The sequence below is a fragment of the Bufo gargarizans genome, chromosome 2 (genome assembly GCF_014858855.1).
Source record: "Bufo gargarizans isolate SCDJY-AF-19 chromosome 2, ASM1485885v1, whole genome shotgun sequence".
NCBI classification, from domain to species: Eukaryota; Metazoa; Chordata; class Amphibia; order Anura; family Bufonidae; genus Bufo; species Bufo gargarizans.
In genome coordinates, this window is record NC_058081.1 from 677,437,520 (window position 1) to 677,456,391 (window position 18,872).

Sequence of the window (18,872 nt, forward strand, 5' to 3'; positions counted from 1 at the left end):
TAGTAATAACTCCAAAAATAATTATGACTTTACATTCCTCATATGTCTACTTCATGTTTGGATCATTTTGTGAATGTCATTCTAGCTTAGAAGTTTAGAAGTAAATCTTGAAATTGTTCAGAAAATTTCTAAGGCCCCTTTCACACGGGCGAGTTTTCCGTGCGGGTGCGATCCGTGCGGCGAACGTATGTCACCCGCACTAAATCCTGACCCATTCATTTCTATGGGGCTGTGCACATGAGCGTTGTTTTTAACGCATCACTTGTGCGTTCAGTTGAAATCGCAGCATGCTCTATATTTGACGTGACGCAGGCCCCATAGAAGTGAATGGGGTGTGTGAAAATCGGATGGCATCCGCAAGCAAGTACGGATGCCGTGCGATTTGCACGCACGGTTGCTAGGAGACGATCGGGATGGAGACCCGATCATTATTATTTTCCCTTATAACATGGTTATAAGGGAAAATAATAGCATTCTGAATACAGAATGCATAGTAAACCAGCGCTAGAGGGGTTAAAAAAAAATAAAAAAAAATTTAACTCACCTTAGTCCACTTGATCGCGAAGCTCGCATCTCCTTGTGTCTCCTCTGCGCTGAACAGGACCTGGGGTGAGCTGCTCCATTAAATACCGGTTAAGGACCTTCGATGACGTCACTCCGGTCATCACATGGTCTTTTACCATGGTTAATCACCATGGTAAAAGATCATGTGACATACCATGTGATGACCGGAGTGACGTCATCGAAGGTCCTTAACCTGTATTTAATGGAGCAGCTCACCCCAGGTCCTGTTCAGCGCAGAGGAGACACAAGGAGATGCCGGGGTTCGTGATCAAGTGGACTAAGGTGAGTTAAATTTTTTTTTTTTTTTTTTTTAACCCCTCTAGCGCTAGTTTACTATGCATTCTGTATTCAGAATGCTATTATTTTCCCTTATAACCATGTTATAAGGGAAAATAATACAATCTTCAGAACATCAATCCCAAGCCCGAACTTCTATGAAGAAGTTCGGGTTTGGGTACCAAACATGCGCGATTTTTCTCACGCGAGTGCAACGCATGACAATGTTTTGCACTCGCGCGGGAGTGCAAAACTGACGCCCGTGTGAAAGAGGCCTAAAGCCCACTTTTTAAGGACTAGTTCAGGTCTGGAGTCACTTTGTGAGGCTTACATAATAGAAACCACCACATTTTAGAAACTACACCCCTCAAGGTATTCAAAACCGATTTAAAAAACTTTGTTAACCCTTTAGGTGTTCCACAAGAATCAATTTTTTCCAGTAACAAAGCAAAGGTTAACAGCCAAACAAAACTCAATATTTATTGCCCTGATTCTTTAGTTTACAGAAACACATCATATGTGCTCTTAAACTGCTGTACAGGCACACGGCATTGTGCAGAAGGAAAGGAACGCCATATGGTTTTTGGAAGGCAGATTTCACTGGGATAATTTTAAGCTGCCATGTCACATTTGAAGACCCACATGGTATTTTTATAGAGCAGGTTGTTTCGGATTTAACAATACCAAATATGACAAAAAAAATGAAAACAATTATTTTTTTAGTGTCTCCATATTCTGAAAGACAAATTTTTTATTTTTTTTTGGGGGGTGACTGTCTTATGTAGGGGCTCATTTTTTTCGATATGAGATGACTGTTTGGTACTATTTTTGGGTCTGTATGACTTTTTGAATGCTTGGTATTACACTTTTTATGATGTAAGGTGACAAAAAATGCCTTTTTTTACACACTTCTTTTTGAGGGGTTAGGTCATGTGATATGTTTATACAGCAGGTTCTTATAGACGCGGCGATGCCTAATATGTATACTTTTTCATTTATTTAATTTTTACACAATGATATTTTTTAAACAAAAAAAAATCATGTTTTAGTGTCACCATTGTCTGAGAGCCATATTTTTTATTTTTTGGGGGGCGATTGTTTTAGGTAGGTATGTGGGATGAGATGATGGTTTGATTGGCACTATTTAGGGGTGCATATGGCTTTTTGATCGCTTGCTATGGCACTTTTTGTGATGTAAGGTGACAATAAATGGCTTTTTTGACCCTTTTTTTTTTTTTAGGTGTTCACCTGAGGGGTACATTTAACACAATAAAAGCGCTTTTTAAACCCAAAAAATCATGTTTTAGTGTCTCCATAGTCTGAAAGCCATATTTATTTTTATTTTTTGGGCAATTGACTTAGGTTTGTGTTGCAACTTTAGTGATGTAAGATGACAAAAAAATGTTGTTGTTGTTTTTTTATTAGAACAAAGGTTAGGTCATGTGATATTTTTACAGAGACGGTCGATACGTACGCTGCGATATTTAATATGTCTACTTTCCTTTTTTTCTATTTTTTACAATTTTTTTAACGTTCTTTTGGGAAAAGGAAAGCATTTTTTTATTTTAATTTTACTTGAAACTTTAAATTTTTAGAAAAACTTAATTTGTAACGTTTTTTTTTTTACTTCTTTTTTTCCCTCACAAATTCTGGGGGTCTGATCCCCTTTACAATGCATTACAATACTTCTTTATTGTAATGCATTGGCTATAAGTGTATTACACACTGTAATACACTTCATCCTGCTTGCCTGTGAGAACCAGGGGGCTGAATCTCACAGGCTCTCCCGGAAGGCAGCCACGATGCCTAAGGAAGGCATCAGGCTGCCTTCCCTGCCATCGGGGTCTCCGTCACAGCAGCACGAGGACCCGATGGACAACCCGCACACGTGTGAAGCCCACACGTGCCACAGTCATCGCTTACCACAGCAGTGCAAGGGTTAGTGCATCAGTGATTTCAACGATGCTGGCGCATACAGCAGGGGTCCGGCTATCAGTGACTGCCGGACCCCTGGCTCCTGCATCCGTCCGATCAGCGTAACCCCTTACATGGCGTTAAGGGGTTAAAATAAACAGATTATATTTATAGAAGATCGATTTAAGCTTATGGTTGTTTAAGTGGAAAAAAAACAATTAGCATCAGGTCATGCAAGAGGAATTGTGCCCACAACCATAGAAACCAAGGGGGTCATGTATCAAACTGGTCTAAAGTAGAACTGACTTCCTTCATTTTTCAAGGAAGCTATCTAAAATGAAAGGTGTAATCGGATTGGTTGCTATTGTAAACTAAGCCAGTTCATAGTTTATGAACCCCTATGTAAAGACATAAATTTGTCAGATCTCCTGAGATAATCCTGAAAACCTAACTTCTGTATTCTTTAAAGGGGTTCTCCAGGAATTATGAAAATGATAATACGTAAATATTCATTTAGTGTAAATAAAGGAGGACAAGTTACTTCAGAGCACTGAGGTAAAGAGCTGCCTCATCCTCCTCTCTGCTCTGCTTCTAATGGATTATGATCCTGAATACAGCTGATAAGAAGTTCAGCTGAATCTCTGTAGGAATGAAGTTGATGAGGAGACATGAATTACAGAGAGGAGGTGGGGATGTGGCTGTATCCTGCTATGTGATTAGGACAGGTTTTGTGTGTACTAATAGGACAGCGGACATTTTATTTCCCCTAATGATTGCTCCCCAGACAAAACGAGCCATTATAACTAGTGAAATATTTTTGGTAATATATTTATAATAAAGTAATATTTAGGATTTTCATTTTCTTAATTCCCGTAGAACCCCTTTAAGAGACTCCTGAAATAGGAGAGATGGCTAAGGTAGTCTAAAGCAAAGGCTTTCTACATATGTATTTTTATGGCTCCCATAATTATGAAAAATTACATAGCTTAACCCTGCATTTAGCTAGATAGAGTTAGGTGAATGTTGTCAATTGCCACACCACCTGAGGGCATAGGCACGGTCACAGAGCAGCTAAGCACCACAGTAGAGAGAGGTACTGTAATGCTTGTAGATCGGGGCAGATACAAACAGTGAGCCCTGACCTGGAACTCAACCCGCTTTCCCTACCTAATTGCAGTTCAAGCCCTAGGTAACAAGACCCGAACTGGTTGACAGTCCCTATGCTACTATGGTGCAGAGACAGACAAACACCAACTGCTCACTGCTAAGGATGCTGTCATGTCACTAGGGGGCGTGGCTTAGCAGTGCATCTCTCCCAGCGAGGTCGCGTCAAAGCTGGAGATCTCGCCGCTGGAGCTCGGACAAGTACGTTTGTGCCAGGTAGCCTAAAGCAAGGCTAGTTGACCTGTACTTCCTAGCTTTTTCACCCTGGAGCAACTGTGCAGAATCCCCATCTGGACAACAAGGATCAGCCAGCCTGTCGCAGTATAAGCTGTCAGTGTGTTTGTTGTGATTGGAGTTGAGCGAAGCGAGCTTTGGATGTTTAATCCAAAGTCGCATTGATTAAACTTCGGAATAAGGGTCCATTCACACGTCCATATGTGTTTGCGGATCCGCAAAACACAGACACTGGCAATGTGCGTTCTGCATTTTGTGGACCGCACATCGCCGGCACGCTCATAGAAAATGCGATTTAGAATATGACATGTTCTATTTTTTGGCGGATCCGCAAATGTGGACAGGACATTCCGGCCCCATTGAAAATGAATGAATCAGCACCTGTTCTGCAAAATTGCAGAACGGATGTGGACCCAGTCGCGCTTGACTTCGTTGAATAACTTCAGTAATAGATTTTTAAAGTGGAAAACCACTTTAAAACTTGAAACCCATCTCGGCTTCTGTTCCAACTAGTACCTTGGAACCAAAGCTGAAGTAATGTTCTCCATCGTGAATAACTTACTTCGGCTCATTGGAGCCCATACATTCTAATACTTTATAGAGACGAATCTCCGTACAGTATTATTCCAAAGTTTTGAACGAAGTGACTTCGGATTGAGCATCAGAAGATCGCTTCGTTTAACTCTAGTTTTGATGAATGATATCATAAGTGCTAATAGACAATGCACAGTGTGGTGCAAGGAACAGAGATAACGCTACCCGAAGAGACCTCCTTGCAGATTGTGCCACATGGAGAATTACTGCAGCCTGTGAAGCAAAAAAGCCACCTTCATTGCCACCAAGCAGAGGGAGACTTAAACCATTTTCACCTTAAGGACTAGGCCATTTTTTGCAAATCTGACCAGTGTCACTTTATGTGGTGATAACTTTAAAACACTTTGACTTATCCAGGCCATTCTGAGATAGTTTTTTCGTCACATATTGTACTTCATGACACTGGTAAAATGGAGTAAAAAAAAAGTTAATTTTCTATTTATAAAAAAATACCAAATTTGCCAAAATTTTAAAAAAATGTGCAAATTTGTGAGTTTCAATTTCTCTACTTCTATACTACATAGTAATACTTACAAAAATAGTTATTACTTTACATTCCCCATATGTCTAATTCATGTTAGGATCATTTTGGGAATTACATTTTAATTTTGAGGGATGTTACAAGGACCGTTCAGGTCTGAAGTCACTTTGTGAGAAACCACCCAAAAATGACCCATTCTAGAAACTACACCCCTCAAGGTGTCCAAAACTGATTTTACAAACTTTTTTTAACCCTTTAGGTGTTCCACAAGAATTAATGGAAAGTAGAGATACAATTTCAAAATTTAACTTTTTGGGCAAATTTCCATTTTAATAATTTTTTTCCAGTTACAAAGCAAGGGTTAACAGCCAAACAAAACAAAAAATATTTATGGCCCTGATTCTGTAGTTTATAGAAACATCCCATATGTGGTTGTAAACTGCTATACGGGCACACGGCAGGGCACAGAAGGAAAGGAATGCCATATGGTTTTTGGAAGGCAGATTTTGTTGGACTGTTTTTTTGACACCATGTCCCATTTGAAGCCCCCCGATGCACCCCTAGAGTAGAAACTCCAAAAAAGTGACCCCATTTTAGAAACTACGGGATAGGGTGGCAGTTTTGTTTGTACTAGCTTAGGATACATATGATTTTTGGTTGCTCTATATTACACTTTTTGTGAGGCAAGGTAACAAGAAATAGCTGTTTTGGCACCATTTTTATTTTTTGTTATTTACAACATTCATCTGATAGGTTAGATCATGTGGTATTTTTATAGAGCAGGTTATTAGGGACTAATATGTATAATTTCTTTTTTGTTTTACACCTTTTTTTTATTTTTAAAACAAAAAAAATCATGTTCTAGTGTCTCCATATTCTGAGAGCCGTAGTTTCAGTTTTTGGGCGATTATCTTACGTAGGGTCTAATTTTTTGCGGGATGAGATGAAGGTTTGATTGGCACTATTTTGGGGTGCATATGACTTTGATTGCTTGCAATTACACTTTTTGTGATGTAAGGTGACAAAAAAAAGGCTTTTTTTACACCATTTTTTTTTTACGGTGTTCATCTGAGGGGTTAAGTCATGTGATATTTTTATAGAGCAGGTTATTACGGACATGGTGATACTTAATATGTATGCTTTTTTTGAATTTACTAAAGTTTTACACAATAACAGCTTTTTTAAAACAAAAACAAATTATGTTTTAGAGTCTCCATATTCTTAGCCATATTTTTTTTTATTTTTTTGGGCGATTGTCTTAGGTAGGAGCTAATTTTTTGCGGAATGAGGTGACGGTTAGATTGGTACTATTTTTTTTTTTTTTAAAGAACATTTTATTTATTTTCTGAGAAATGCATCTTAAAAGCAAAGCTTTTTTTTTTCACTGCACTTAAGTACAAAAGAAGAATCAACATAGTTACATGTTTTTGAATTATTCTTGTACAGAAGAAGAGTAACATATTCTGCTTCATATAACAGTAGTTTCTGTCCAATACATAATAACTTTGCCCCCCATTCCCCCGCCCCCCCCCTCCCTTCTGGATGTGTACTCGTCCAAGATAACACTGCTCAGTTTCTGAAAACTGCTAAAGAATCTCTTTCAGGATGACTGAGTTACTTTCAAGTTACCCAACTTCCCTTTTAAGTCAGTAAGCAGGTATCATTCCGTGTACTGAAAATTTTTCATAATTTTCTGGATTTCAGCTTCTGATAGCTGCTTACTAATATAAACCTTCCACTTATCAAAAAAAAATGACGTTTTACACGACTTTTGTTTTTCTGTTTCTAATTGATCCATCAATATGAAGTATCTAATTTGTACTTGAACTTCTGCGATTGAGGGAGCTTTCGGTTGTAACCACAAGACATCTGAGTGCCACCAGTAAAGCACCATCTACCAACCTGGGTACTACCAAATTGTCTGGGAAATCGTGAAACAGAATTACCAGAGGTTCTAGTGGTAGGTCTAACTGCCATACTCTCTTTATCCAGGCAAGAGTTTCATTCCAGAATATATCTACTTGTGGACATTCCCAGATACAATGGTCCAATCCTGCTTTGGATAAATGGCATTTAGGGCATTCTGTTATCCTGTCAGGTAGGCTATTTTTGAATGAGATGTTAAAGGCATAAATTGCCCTGTGCAGCAGTTTAAAGTAGGATTCCCTCAATTTTTCACACGGGACTGCTCTCCTCACTCTTTCCCATGCCCCCATGATCTTATCAATCCATTCACTAGAGCCCAAGAGTGGCTTCCATCCCTGTAATCTTTTAGTGGACAATCTATTTTCGCCCTTTTCTCTCAGGGTTTTGTAGATGTCAGAAAGTGATACTTTATTTTCTCTTTGTTTCAGCAAAATGTCAAAGGGATTGGAAATGTATTCATCCTGCAAGTCCCTCAATCTAGACCCACAAAAAATCTTAACTTGGTAATATTGTAGAAATTGCTCCCTAGGAAGCCAATATTTATTTTGTAGTTCCCCTAGCAATAGATATCTAGGTTCTGCCTCATGAATAATATGCAACATTTTGTGGATACCTAGCAACTTCCAGGGATGAAACAGCTTGTTTGTTTTGCCTAAATTGAAATCTGGATGATTCCACAAAGGCATGTGTTTAGATGCTAAAAATGAAAGGCTGAACAACTTCCTGATCTCCTTCCAGGTGACCACCGTGTCCCTGATCACTATTGAGTTTTTTATATTCGGATGTAAAGAACCCAACCTGGAGTGGAGTAGAGATCCAAGATCCCATCCTCCCGCTAACTCTCTCTCCAGACTACAATTAAGAGTAATGTGATGTCCAATTCAGCCAATCTCTACAATGTCTGAAAAGACATGCCAAGTTGTAACTCCTCACATCAGGAAATCTTAACCATCCTTTATTTATATGGGCCCATAATGATTTTAAAGCTATACGTGTTTTTTTTTCTTCCCCGGACCAAATAAAATTAGTAAAGGCCCTATTTAGACAAACAACATCCGCATGCTGAAGTAAAATTGGCATAGTCTGCATAGGGTATAATAGTTTTGGAAACTAATCATCTTGATTAAATGACATTTGCCCATCACTGACAGCGGCAAATTTTGCCATCTCTTCAGTTCCAGCTTTATTTGTGTAAATAATGGTGGATAATTGAGGGTGTATAGAGAGTGAGGTGTATGCAATCAATTTTTATCCCTAGGTACAAGATATGGCTTGGGACTAAAGATACCGGACAATCTCTCAGGACTAAATCTCTCCTGTGGTTTCCCGTCCGTATAGTCATCAGCTCGCATTTACCTTCAGTTCACTTTGAAGCCTGAGAAGGAGCCAAATTCCTTCATGACATCAAGATCTTCTTAATATCCTTTTGTGGATTTGATAAGAACATTATGATGTCATCTGCGAATAATGAGAGTTTAATCTCCTGCTTACCTATTCGGATACCTTCGAATATTTCTGTGGACTCCAGTAATCTAGCTAATGGTTCAATCGCTATATTGAATAGTAGAGGAGACAAGGGGCACCCTTGTCTAGTCCCTTTTAAAAGTGAAAAAGAGGTGGACAAAAATCCTGGTATTGCAATTTGCGCCTTAGGGGATTTATATAAAGCGTTGACATATCTCCTAAAAACCCCTGTAATCCGCATTCTCTCCATTACATTTCCCAACCAGTTCCAATTTATATTATCGAATGCTTTCTCAGCATCAATTGTTAACAAAGTTGGTAATGTTGAAGCATTTGCTTTCCTGTTAACATGATCCAGTACAGCTAGAACCCTGCGAATATTAAACACAGACGATCGTCCCTTCACAAAACCCACCTGGGATGCTCCAATCAGCGATGGCAAAATATTGGCCAACCTATCCACCATTATTTTGGAAAGTATTTTTACATCCACATTTATAAGAGATATAGGACGGTAGGAGGCGGGAAGAAAGGGGTCTTTTCCTGATTTGGGTATTAATTTGATATGTGCTAAATTGCTTGTTTCTTTCAGATTTTGGCCGTCCAGTATTCTATTGTAGTTATCTACCAGTATCTGTAATATTTCTTCTCTAAGAATTTTAAAGAATTCTCCCGAGAAACCGTCTGGTCCCGGGGCCTTCCCTGATTTCAGTGTTCGTATAGTTGACATCACTTCCTCAGTCGTAATAGACTGGTTAAGTGAAGCTAGTTGTTCTGCCTTCACACCTGGAGGAGAGGTCTTGTCAAGAAAAGTAGTAGGGGGTGATGGGCCTCAGGATCTTTATGTAAAACTTCTGATAAAAAACTCTCTGAATATCTCTACCACCTTTCTGGGATCTTTTTGAAGGTGTCCCTGAGAATCTTTCAATGACAGTAATTGAATGGGTCCTCTGGCACCTTTAGCCAATCTCGCTAGGATTCTCCCTGACTTATTTCCGAATTTGAATAACCTACACTCTTTTTGGGATCTGTACATATCTTCCCACCTTACGAACCAAAGTTCGAAGTCTTTCTTTGCTACCCTCCAAATTAATCTATTATCGCTTGTGGGAGAGGCCAAGAATGTTACATATGCCTTCCGTAATGACAGAGTTGCTTCATCTAGTTTTGCCCTAGTCTTGTTTTTTAGTGAGTGCACATAAGATATAATTTTGCCCCTTAAAACTGCCTTTGCTGTTTCCCAAAGTAAGGAGGGATTGTCTCTATGTTCTGCGTTATCCTGTAAGTATTCTATAATCCATCCCTTTAACAAATCTCTAAAATTTTCATTCTCTGAAAGGAAAGAAGGGAATCGCCAGATGAAGTCAGATCCTCTCTGTATCTGTTCTTTTATGTCTATCTGTACTGGAGCATGAACGGAAATTGCAATGTCTAAGATTTTGGAATGGTGGGCTATGCGCTCGATAGAAGTTGACACAAAGATATGATCAATTCTGGACCATGAATTGTTTGGTAAAGAATAGAACGTGTACTCTCTTCCCTCCGGATTTTCTAGTCTCCAAAGGTCTACCAGGTTATTATCATGTATAAATGCAGCTAAAACTGAGTCCCTATTCCTTTGTGATATAACTTTCCCGGGTGAAACCCGTCTATCTTCCCCACTGTCTACACCGGCATTCATATCTCCTCCCACAATAAATTGTGTTGAGGGATCTTTTCCCATCGAGACACTGAGCTCTTTGAAAAAGGACCCATTTTCCCCATTTGGACCGTACACATTTACTAAACATATATCCCCTAAAGGAGATTGTATTTTCAGCTTTTGAAATCTTCCCTTATTATCTGTCTCATGGTGAAGTATTTTTTTGATCCAAATGTTTACTTATCAGAATCAGCGTACCTGCCTTCCTAGCTATCGAGGGCGACCCAACCACTTTCCCAACCCACATCTTTTCCATGCGGAAAAAGTCCCCTTCAGTTAAGTGAGTCTCCTGCAACATAGCGATATCCGGTTTGAGTCGATGCAGGTATTTGAGTATCATGTTACGTTTAGCTGGGGAACGTAAACCCTTAACATTCCAGGACACAATGCGCATCATGGGACCTCCTCATGGAAAAGATGAATGCAGGACACAGCAGTACACTTCCAGATAAGAACAATCCCACAGTCCTCAGTAAACCCCACAACATTTCAAAAATAATGCTAACAGCAACTAAGCAACATTTCCTTATCCGTAAATAAGGTAGAATCTTCCTTCTCCTCCCTCCAATAATATACTTTAAGCTGACTTCACTTTTTTCCTGCCTATGTGCATTCTTACACATAATTCCTTCCCTGAAGTACAATCCCTAAACTCGGTCCCTGACCTATTATAAGAAACATGGCTATCAACAAATCACATTTTCTAAACATGGCTATCTAGAAAGCATTTCCGCAAATCACATTATCTCCCCTTATTGAGTCCTTGAGAAAACCAGACTCCCTGAGCTAGACTTGATATTAGATAAGAAAAGGTATACTCAAGTCCATTGATTCTTCATCTGGATCCCTTGGCAGCTTTTGTGTTATGCTGACTTTCCAGATTGTTCTTCTGTTGTACCTCTTCGGGCTCAGGGGGCGATCTAATTCTCCATCTTTCTCTCTTGCTCTCTTTTCCGGAGCTCGTTCTGTGGTATCCAATGGTATCTGCAAAATGTCAGCAGCCTCTTCCGGAGTTGAAAAGGTTTGCGATGATCCATCCCTTTTGAAGACCTTTAGCAGAGCTAGATACAGGAGCGCGAATCGGGTATGCCTTTGGTAAAGTTCAGAGCAAATGACTGAGAAGGCCCTTCTTCTTTTAGTGACTTCTGCAGAGTAGTCTCCAAATATTATAATCCTCGAATTTCTCAGCTCCACAGGTTCAGTGCATTTCTTGAAGTTACGCAGGATATTTGTCTTGTCTTGGAAATCAAGGTACTTCACTATCACCTGTCTTGGTTTGCGATTAAATCTTGTGCTGCTGTTATCAGTGCCTGAAGTTAGATTTTTCAGATCCGGACCCAGTCTGTGAGCACGCTCAACTTTGCATGGGCCATTTAGATATAATAGCTTAGGTAATGCTTGTTCACATATGCTATGCAAGTCTTTTACAGGGATCTCCTCCGACAAGCCGACGATCCGCAGACTGTTCCTGCAGGACCGATTTTCAAGATCCTCCACTCGATCCCACAGTTTTCTGTTTTCTTGTATAAGACCGCAAATTTGCCTGATACATTCCTCAGAATAAAGTTCCAGGGTATGCACCCTATTTTCTATCTCTGCCACGCGCGTGTCTTGCTTTTGCAGCGCCTCATGTATTTGCTGCGTGGAAGTTTTCACTGATGCTGCTAGCGTGGCTTGTAAATCATTAGCCAGCTGTGATGCAACGTCAATCGCCAGTAGTTTGTAGTCGATTCCACCTCTTGTGATAGCATTGTGGAGGGTGCGCTTTTATCTTCCTCAGCACGAGGTGAAGGAGCGTCAGGCGCCATCTCATCATCTCTGGCTCGATCAGCGGGAATATCAGCTGGGGTCTTGGTCTTTATTTTCTTGCCCATAGCGATAACAAAGCGGTCCATTCACCGCCTCAGGACCTTGGTACTCGGATGGAGCAGTATATTGCTCCTGATAAAAGAGTATCTTGGAAATATGACCCATATTTTGGTCAGGGATTCCGGAGCTGTCTCTCTCTGCTGCTCGCATACAGGCGCCGGAACTGGAAGTCAGATTGGTACTATTTTGGTGGGCATACACCTTTTTGATCGTTTGCTGTTGTACTTTTTGTGATGTAAGGTGACAAAAAAAATGGTTTATTTAGCACAATTTTTATTTTTTATGGTGTTCATCTGAGGGGTTAGGTCATGTGATATGTTTATAGAGCTGGTCGATACGGACGCGACGATACCTAATATGTCTTTTTCCCAAAATTTTACCAATTTTTTTTTTACTTTATTTTGGGAAAATGAAGTGTTTTTTTTTTTGCTTGAAACTTTTAATTTTTTGGGGGGAAAACTTAATTTTTTAAACTTTTTTTCACTTTAGTTTTTGTCCCACTTTGGGACTTCAACTTTTGGGGGTCTAATCCCCTTTACAATGCATTCCAATACTTCTGTATTGGAATGCATTGGCTGTATGAGTAATACAGTGTGTATTACTCATACAGCTTCCGGCCTGTGAGATCCAGGGGGCTGGATCTCACAGGCTCATCACAGGAAGGCAGCGCCAATGCCTAAGGAAGGCATTGCGCTGCCTTCCATGCCATTGGGTCCCCACTACAGCCGCACGGGGAACCGATGGCACCGCCGCCGCAACATGTAAAAGCCACAAACCGCAGGTCTGAATTGACCTGCGGTTTGCGGCGATCGCTGACACGGGGGGGGGGGGGGGTCACAGGATCCCCCCGCGCATTGTCCCCGGGTGCCTGCTCAATGATTTAATCAGGCATCTTGTTCCGATCACCGCCTGCCTGGCTGCAGTGATCAGAACTACACATGACGTACCGTTACATCATGTGTACGGAACAGGTTAAAGACAGGGTTTGTTGCCACTTAAAGAGACAGTTTACCTGTTTTACCTTCTGTCTCTGACTAAGGCTACATGCACACGACCGAACGTGTTTTGCGGTCCGCAAAAATGTATGATGTCCGTATTGTAACAATACCTATTCTTGTCTGCAAAACGGACAAGAATAGGACATGTTATATATTTTTTTTTTGCAGGGCTATGGAATGGACATACGGATGTGGATAGCACATGTTGTGCTGTCTGCGGTTTTTGAAGACCCATTGAAATGAATGGGTCCCCATCCTATCCGCAAAAAATGGAACGGACACGGAAACAAAATAACTTTGTGTCCATGAAGCCTAATACTGTGTCCTTATTGAAAGAATGTAATAACCATATGCTAGCTACCCAACACGAGACTGTAACCATTAAGACAGTTACCTCTTGTGAGAACATTGTAACTGCCAAGCTTGTTTCTCTACTTGAGATTAGTGAAGCTGATATTTTCCTGTTACAACTATGTCCATGTGATTCTACCGGTCAGGGTCACAAATATTCTGTCTAAGGTCTGAACCTGTGACATGTTCATGGCAGTAGGTTTCAAATAGTGTACTTATAAAATTGAAACTGTTATCAGCATCTACAAGTTCTTCTACAAAAATTTAAACTGCTACACTTTATAACAAGATAAATAAAAGTATGAAAAAATAAAATAATTAGATTCTGCAAAACAGATTAATGATTGCATTCCTTGGGTGCCAATTCTGCTGCGATTCCCACAAGTTTGATGTTCCAACACCTTCCTAACATCCACTATACAGTCGTGGCCAAAAGTTTTGAGAATTACATAAATATTGGAAATTGGAAAAGTTGCTGCTTAAGTTTTTATAATAGCAATTTGCATATATTCCAGATTGTTATGACGAGTGATCAGATGAATTGCATAGTCCTTCTTTGCCATGAAAATTAACTTAATCCCCAAAAAAACTTTCCACTGCATTTCATTGCTGTCATTAAAGGACCTGCTGAGATAATTTCAGTAATCGTCTTGTTAACTCAGGTGAGAATGTTGACGAGCACAAGGCTGGAGATCATTATGTCAAGCTGATTGGGTTATAAGTGGCAGACTTTACCTGTTAAAAGGAGGGTGATGCTTGAAATCATTGTTCTTCCTTTGTTAACCATGGTGACCTGCAAAGAAACGTGTGCAGCCATCATTGCGTTGCATAAAAATGGCTTCGCAGGCAAGGATATTGTGGCTACTAAGATTGCACCTCAATCAACAATTTATAGGATCATCAAGAACTTCAAGGAAAGAGGTTGAATTCTTGTTAAGAAGGCTTTAGGGTGTCCAAGAAAGTCCAGCAAGCGCCAGGATCGTCTCCTAAAGTGGATTCAGCTGCGGGATCGGAGTGCCACCAGTGCAGAGCTTGCTCAGGAATGGCATCAGGCAGTGTCACGGCTGGTGTAACAGAAAACAAGAAGTTACAAATAAGGATCTGACTGGCTTGATCGGAAACTAAGGAACAAAAGGGTGACCCCTATTTAAGCCCTGAAACTCTACCTGTCTTCTCAGCCCATGCAAAGATCTCTATGATAGAAAATTGCATGCCCTCGTGCCTCGACTGTATGACACTTGAACACCCTATAATAGTGAGGGGACACAACCACCGTCTCCCTACACTTAATACGGAGGGACTCAGGGTCACCTAGGATCAAGCAAACAGGAAAACACAAATAAATGAACAAACTTATTTGTAGAAGCATCAGTAGTAGCATCCAGCATGTACACACTCCAGGAAGTTGCATAAACCGCAAATTGATGCAGTATGGGAGGGGATTTAAAGGGATGCAATCAGTGCAACTAGATGACAGCTGAGAGAGGGAAACGAGATGACAAAACGAAAGCAAAACAAAATAACCTCAAGCAGGAGGTTCTGAAGAACGTCTGTCAGAGCTTCTCAGATGTCTGGTGGTGATAGGGAGGTGTGAGCGCATTTGCACGCACAGTGATGCGAAGACTTTTGGAAGATGGCCTGTGTCAAGAAGGGCAGCCAAAAAGCCCCTTTTCTCCAAAAAAAACATCAGGGACAGATTGATCTTCTGCGGAAAATATGGTGAATGGACTGCTGAGGACTGGGGCAAAGTCATATTCTCCGATGAAGTCTCTTTCCGATTGTTTGGGGCATCAGGAAAAAGGCTTGTCCGGAGAAGAAAAGGTGAGCGCTACCATCAGTCCTGTGTCATGCCAACAGTTAAGCGTCCTTAGACCATTCATATGTGGGGTTTCTTCTCATCCAAGGGAGTGGGCTCACTCACAATTTTGCCCAAAAACACAGCCATGAATAAAAAAAATGGTACCAAAACACCCTCCAACAGCAACTTCTTCCAACAATACAACAACAGTTTGGTGATCAACAATGCATTTTCTAGCACGATGGAGCACCGTGCCATAAGGCAAAAGTGATAACTAAGTAGCTCGGAGACCAAAACGTTGACATTTTGGGTCCATGGCCTGGAAACTCCCCAGATCTTAATCCCATTGAGAACTTGTGGTCAATCCTCAAGAGGCGGGTGGACAAACAAAAACCCACTAATTCTGACAAACTCCAAGAAGTGATTATGAAAGAATGGGTTGCTATCAGTAAGGAATTGGCCCAGAAGTTGATTGAAAGCATGCCCAGTCGAATTGCAGAGGTCCTGAAAAAGAAGGGCCAACACTGCAAATACTGACTCTTTGCATAAATGTCATGTAATTGTCGATAAAAGCCTTTGAAACATATGAAGTGCGTGTAATTATATTTCACTACATCACAGGAACAACTAAAACAAAGATCTAAAAGCAGTTTAGCAGCAAACTTTGTGAAAACTAATATTTGTGTAATTCTCAAAACTTTTGGCCACGACTGTACATGTATGGCAGGGTCTTTAAAGATGGCGCCTGCTCAGGATCTGTGCAGGCGCCATAGCCGTTACACCAGGTTTGTGGCATAAAAATGGCACAAGTGATGCCCGCATATGACAATTGGTGCATATTTTTGCAACATTTGATGAGCCTTTCTACTTTCTGAAGTGGAGTGAAAAGCAGTCAGGATTTCAGATCAGAACACTTTTATGTCAAATTTTTAGAAAATTGCATCGCCAAGCCAGGCAGCGTTTTACTTTTACAGACATAGGCATACTGTACACCACATTGCACTTGTTCCCAATATATTATTACGGTGCACCATTTTTTAGAAATTTGGTACAACCTCACAAAGAAAGGACAGAAAAAAATGATACCAAATCCACCTCAAATGATAAATTCCGAGCATTATATTTTTTATTACTTTTTTTATTTTATTTTTTACTAAGTCTCACCAGGGGACTTGAACTTGCAACCCCCGTCGATCAATTACTGATGGCTTATTCCATGGATAGGACATCACTAAGTCTCACCAGGGGACTTGAACTTGCAACCCCCGTCGATCAATTACTGATGGCTTATTCCATGGATAGGACATCAATTTTTTTCACTCTTTGTAATATTCCTTTTAAAATGTTGTTATATCATCAGTAGAGATGAGTGAATTTCTAAAAAATGTAATTCTGCCGCTTCGCCGAATTTTCTGAAAAAATCGTCTTGATCAGAATTTATTTGTGATGAATCACGTTAAAAAAGGTCTATTTCCTGGCTGCAGAGAGCCTTTATTGTGGTGTAGAACACTGTGCCTTCCAGTAACACGCATAGGGAGTCTGCTGTGGTAGTGAAACAATACTGTGAGTCAGTATGACATGTAGATGACAGGCGTCACTCTTAGAATCACTGCACACTTGTTAGTGATGTTAGCGCCAGGTATAAAGAACCGTGTAGAGGCCCAAGATCCTACTATGGCGTGAAAGAGTGCACTCCTTTTACACCAATTCACTGATTACACATAGCAGTAAGTTTGTGTTGACATGACTGAATGTTTTGCCCTTCCTCTGATCCGTCAGAACAATAACCCCCAAAAAATGGATCCTGTCTCTGGAGCATCCGCCTTCTTCATTTGGTCAGTAATCCATCAGTATTGCTAAAGCTAAAAAAAAACTGGAGTGGATCCAAAACAGAGATGACACGTGAATTGAATATTTGCATGTTTTCTGTGTTTTATACCCACTCCTGCTTTTAGCTACCAAATCATAAGCCAATTCTGATGCAAAATAGGGACCATGTCATGCAGGTTGTTACATAGACAGGATCACAGGTCACAGGGTGGCACAATGACAGTGTGGAGGTGGCAGCAGCAGCATCAGGAGGCATCATAGTGGCACAATGACAGAGTGTGGAGGTGGCGGCAGCATCAGGAGAAGTCCACAGGGTAGCACGCATACTGTTGTCTCTTGGCAATCGCTTGGTGATCGATTGCTGACGGAATGACTGACGAGGAGCAGGAGCATCAGCACCAGCAGATGATGGGAAGGACAGACAACTCCCTTCGGCTGAAGTGGTGGAGCATTGATTGCCTGAAATCGGGTGCGTGCCACTGGGTGATATAGTGGTTGCTGTGGCAGGTTGGACCACCAAATCGGAGCCAGAGTTCTCCCAGGCCACTTTATGGTGACGCTGCATATGTTAACGCAAGTCTGTGGTGCTAACATTGGCACCCTGGCCATGCTTCCTCATGGGCAAGCTGCCACCCTCTTCTCCCGATGATGATGAAGCCCCTAAAGCACCAGCTACCACGCCACTCTCCTTATCACTACTTGCCCGCCTACTGGAGGAAGTGGTGGATGTCTCCTTCACATCTTGGCTGGCCAGTAGCTGCTGACTGTCCTCTAGTAGCTCATCCTTGCTGTATAGTGGAGCTGAGCCTACAGCATATAATACTTCTCTGGCTGAGGGAACAGAAAAGGACAGAGGCAGGTTGAGGACAGGTGAGGGCACAGGGCCTGCTCCCGGGCCATGCCAACTAAGAGTTGTGTTTGACGAACTCACTGACTCTTGGCTGGGGGTATCTGATGTCACTTGGGATGAAGTGGATGACCGAGTCAACCATTCAAGAACCACTGAGTTGCAGGTCAAGACACAACCGTTAGATGACACTGGGAGCTCAGGTTTCTTGCTGCGACTCCTGCTGCCACGCCCCCTTACTCTGCTGTGACCTGTGCCTGCGCCAGAAACCTTTAGGCCTCTGCCACTCCCCTGTGCAGGGCCTGGCACTTCTGTCTGACATCAATAAAAAGGAAATTAAAACACCCCAAAATAATAAGCCCCTTTTTTCCACTAATACACCCCAAAAAAGGCTTTAAAACATATATATTTTGCAACTAACACACGCCAAAAAGGGCTTTAGAACATATAACTGCACCCCTGAATGGCAAATATATATGTTATTTTGACACACCAAAAAGCGCTGTAATTTTTTCACTTTACCACACAATGGCAAATACTTTTTTTTGTGCCACTAATACATGCCAAAAAGGGCTTTAGAACATATAACTGCACCGCTGAACGGCAAATAGGCACTTATTTTTTTTCCATTTATACACGCCACAAAAGTCTTTCGAATATATAACTGCACCACTGAACAGCAAATACATTTTTTTTGCCACCAATACACGCCAAAAAGGGCGTTAGAACATATAACTGCACCACTGAACGGCAAATAATATATATATATTTTTGCCACTAATACACTCCAAAAAGGGCTGTAATTTTCTCACTTCACAACACAACGGCAAATTCTTTTTTGTGCCACTAATACACGCAAA

General features: G+C 40.9%; 1 protein-coding gene across 1 annotated transcript in view; it reads right to left on the reverse strand.

Moving 5' to 3' along the window:
• The window catches only part of LOC122926287 (beta,beta-carotene 9',10'-oxygenase-like), a 135,519-nt gene extending 124,806 nt beyond the window's left edge, over window positions 1-10,713 (reverse strand). Inside the window, exon 1 of the mRNA XM_044277660.1 lies at window positions 10,518-10,713. Within this exon, the coding sequence (XP_044133595.1) occupies window positions 10,518-10,713 (196 nt within the window). The remainder of the gene's footprint in view (window positions 1-10,517) is intronic.
• Between the last annotated feature and the right edge of the window lie 8,159 nt (window positions 10,714-18,872).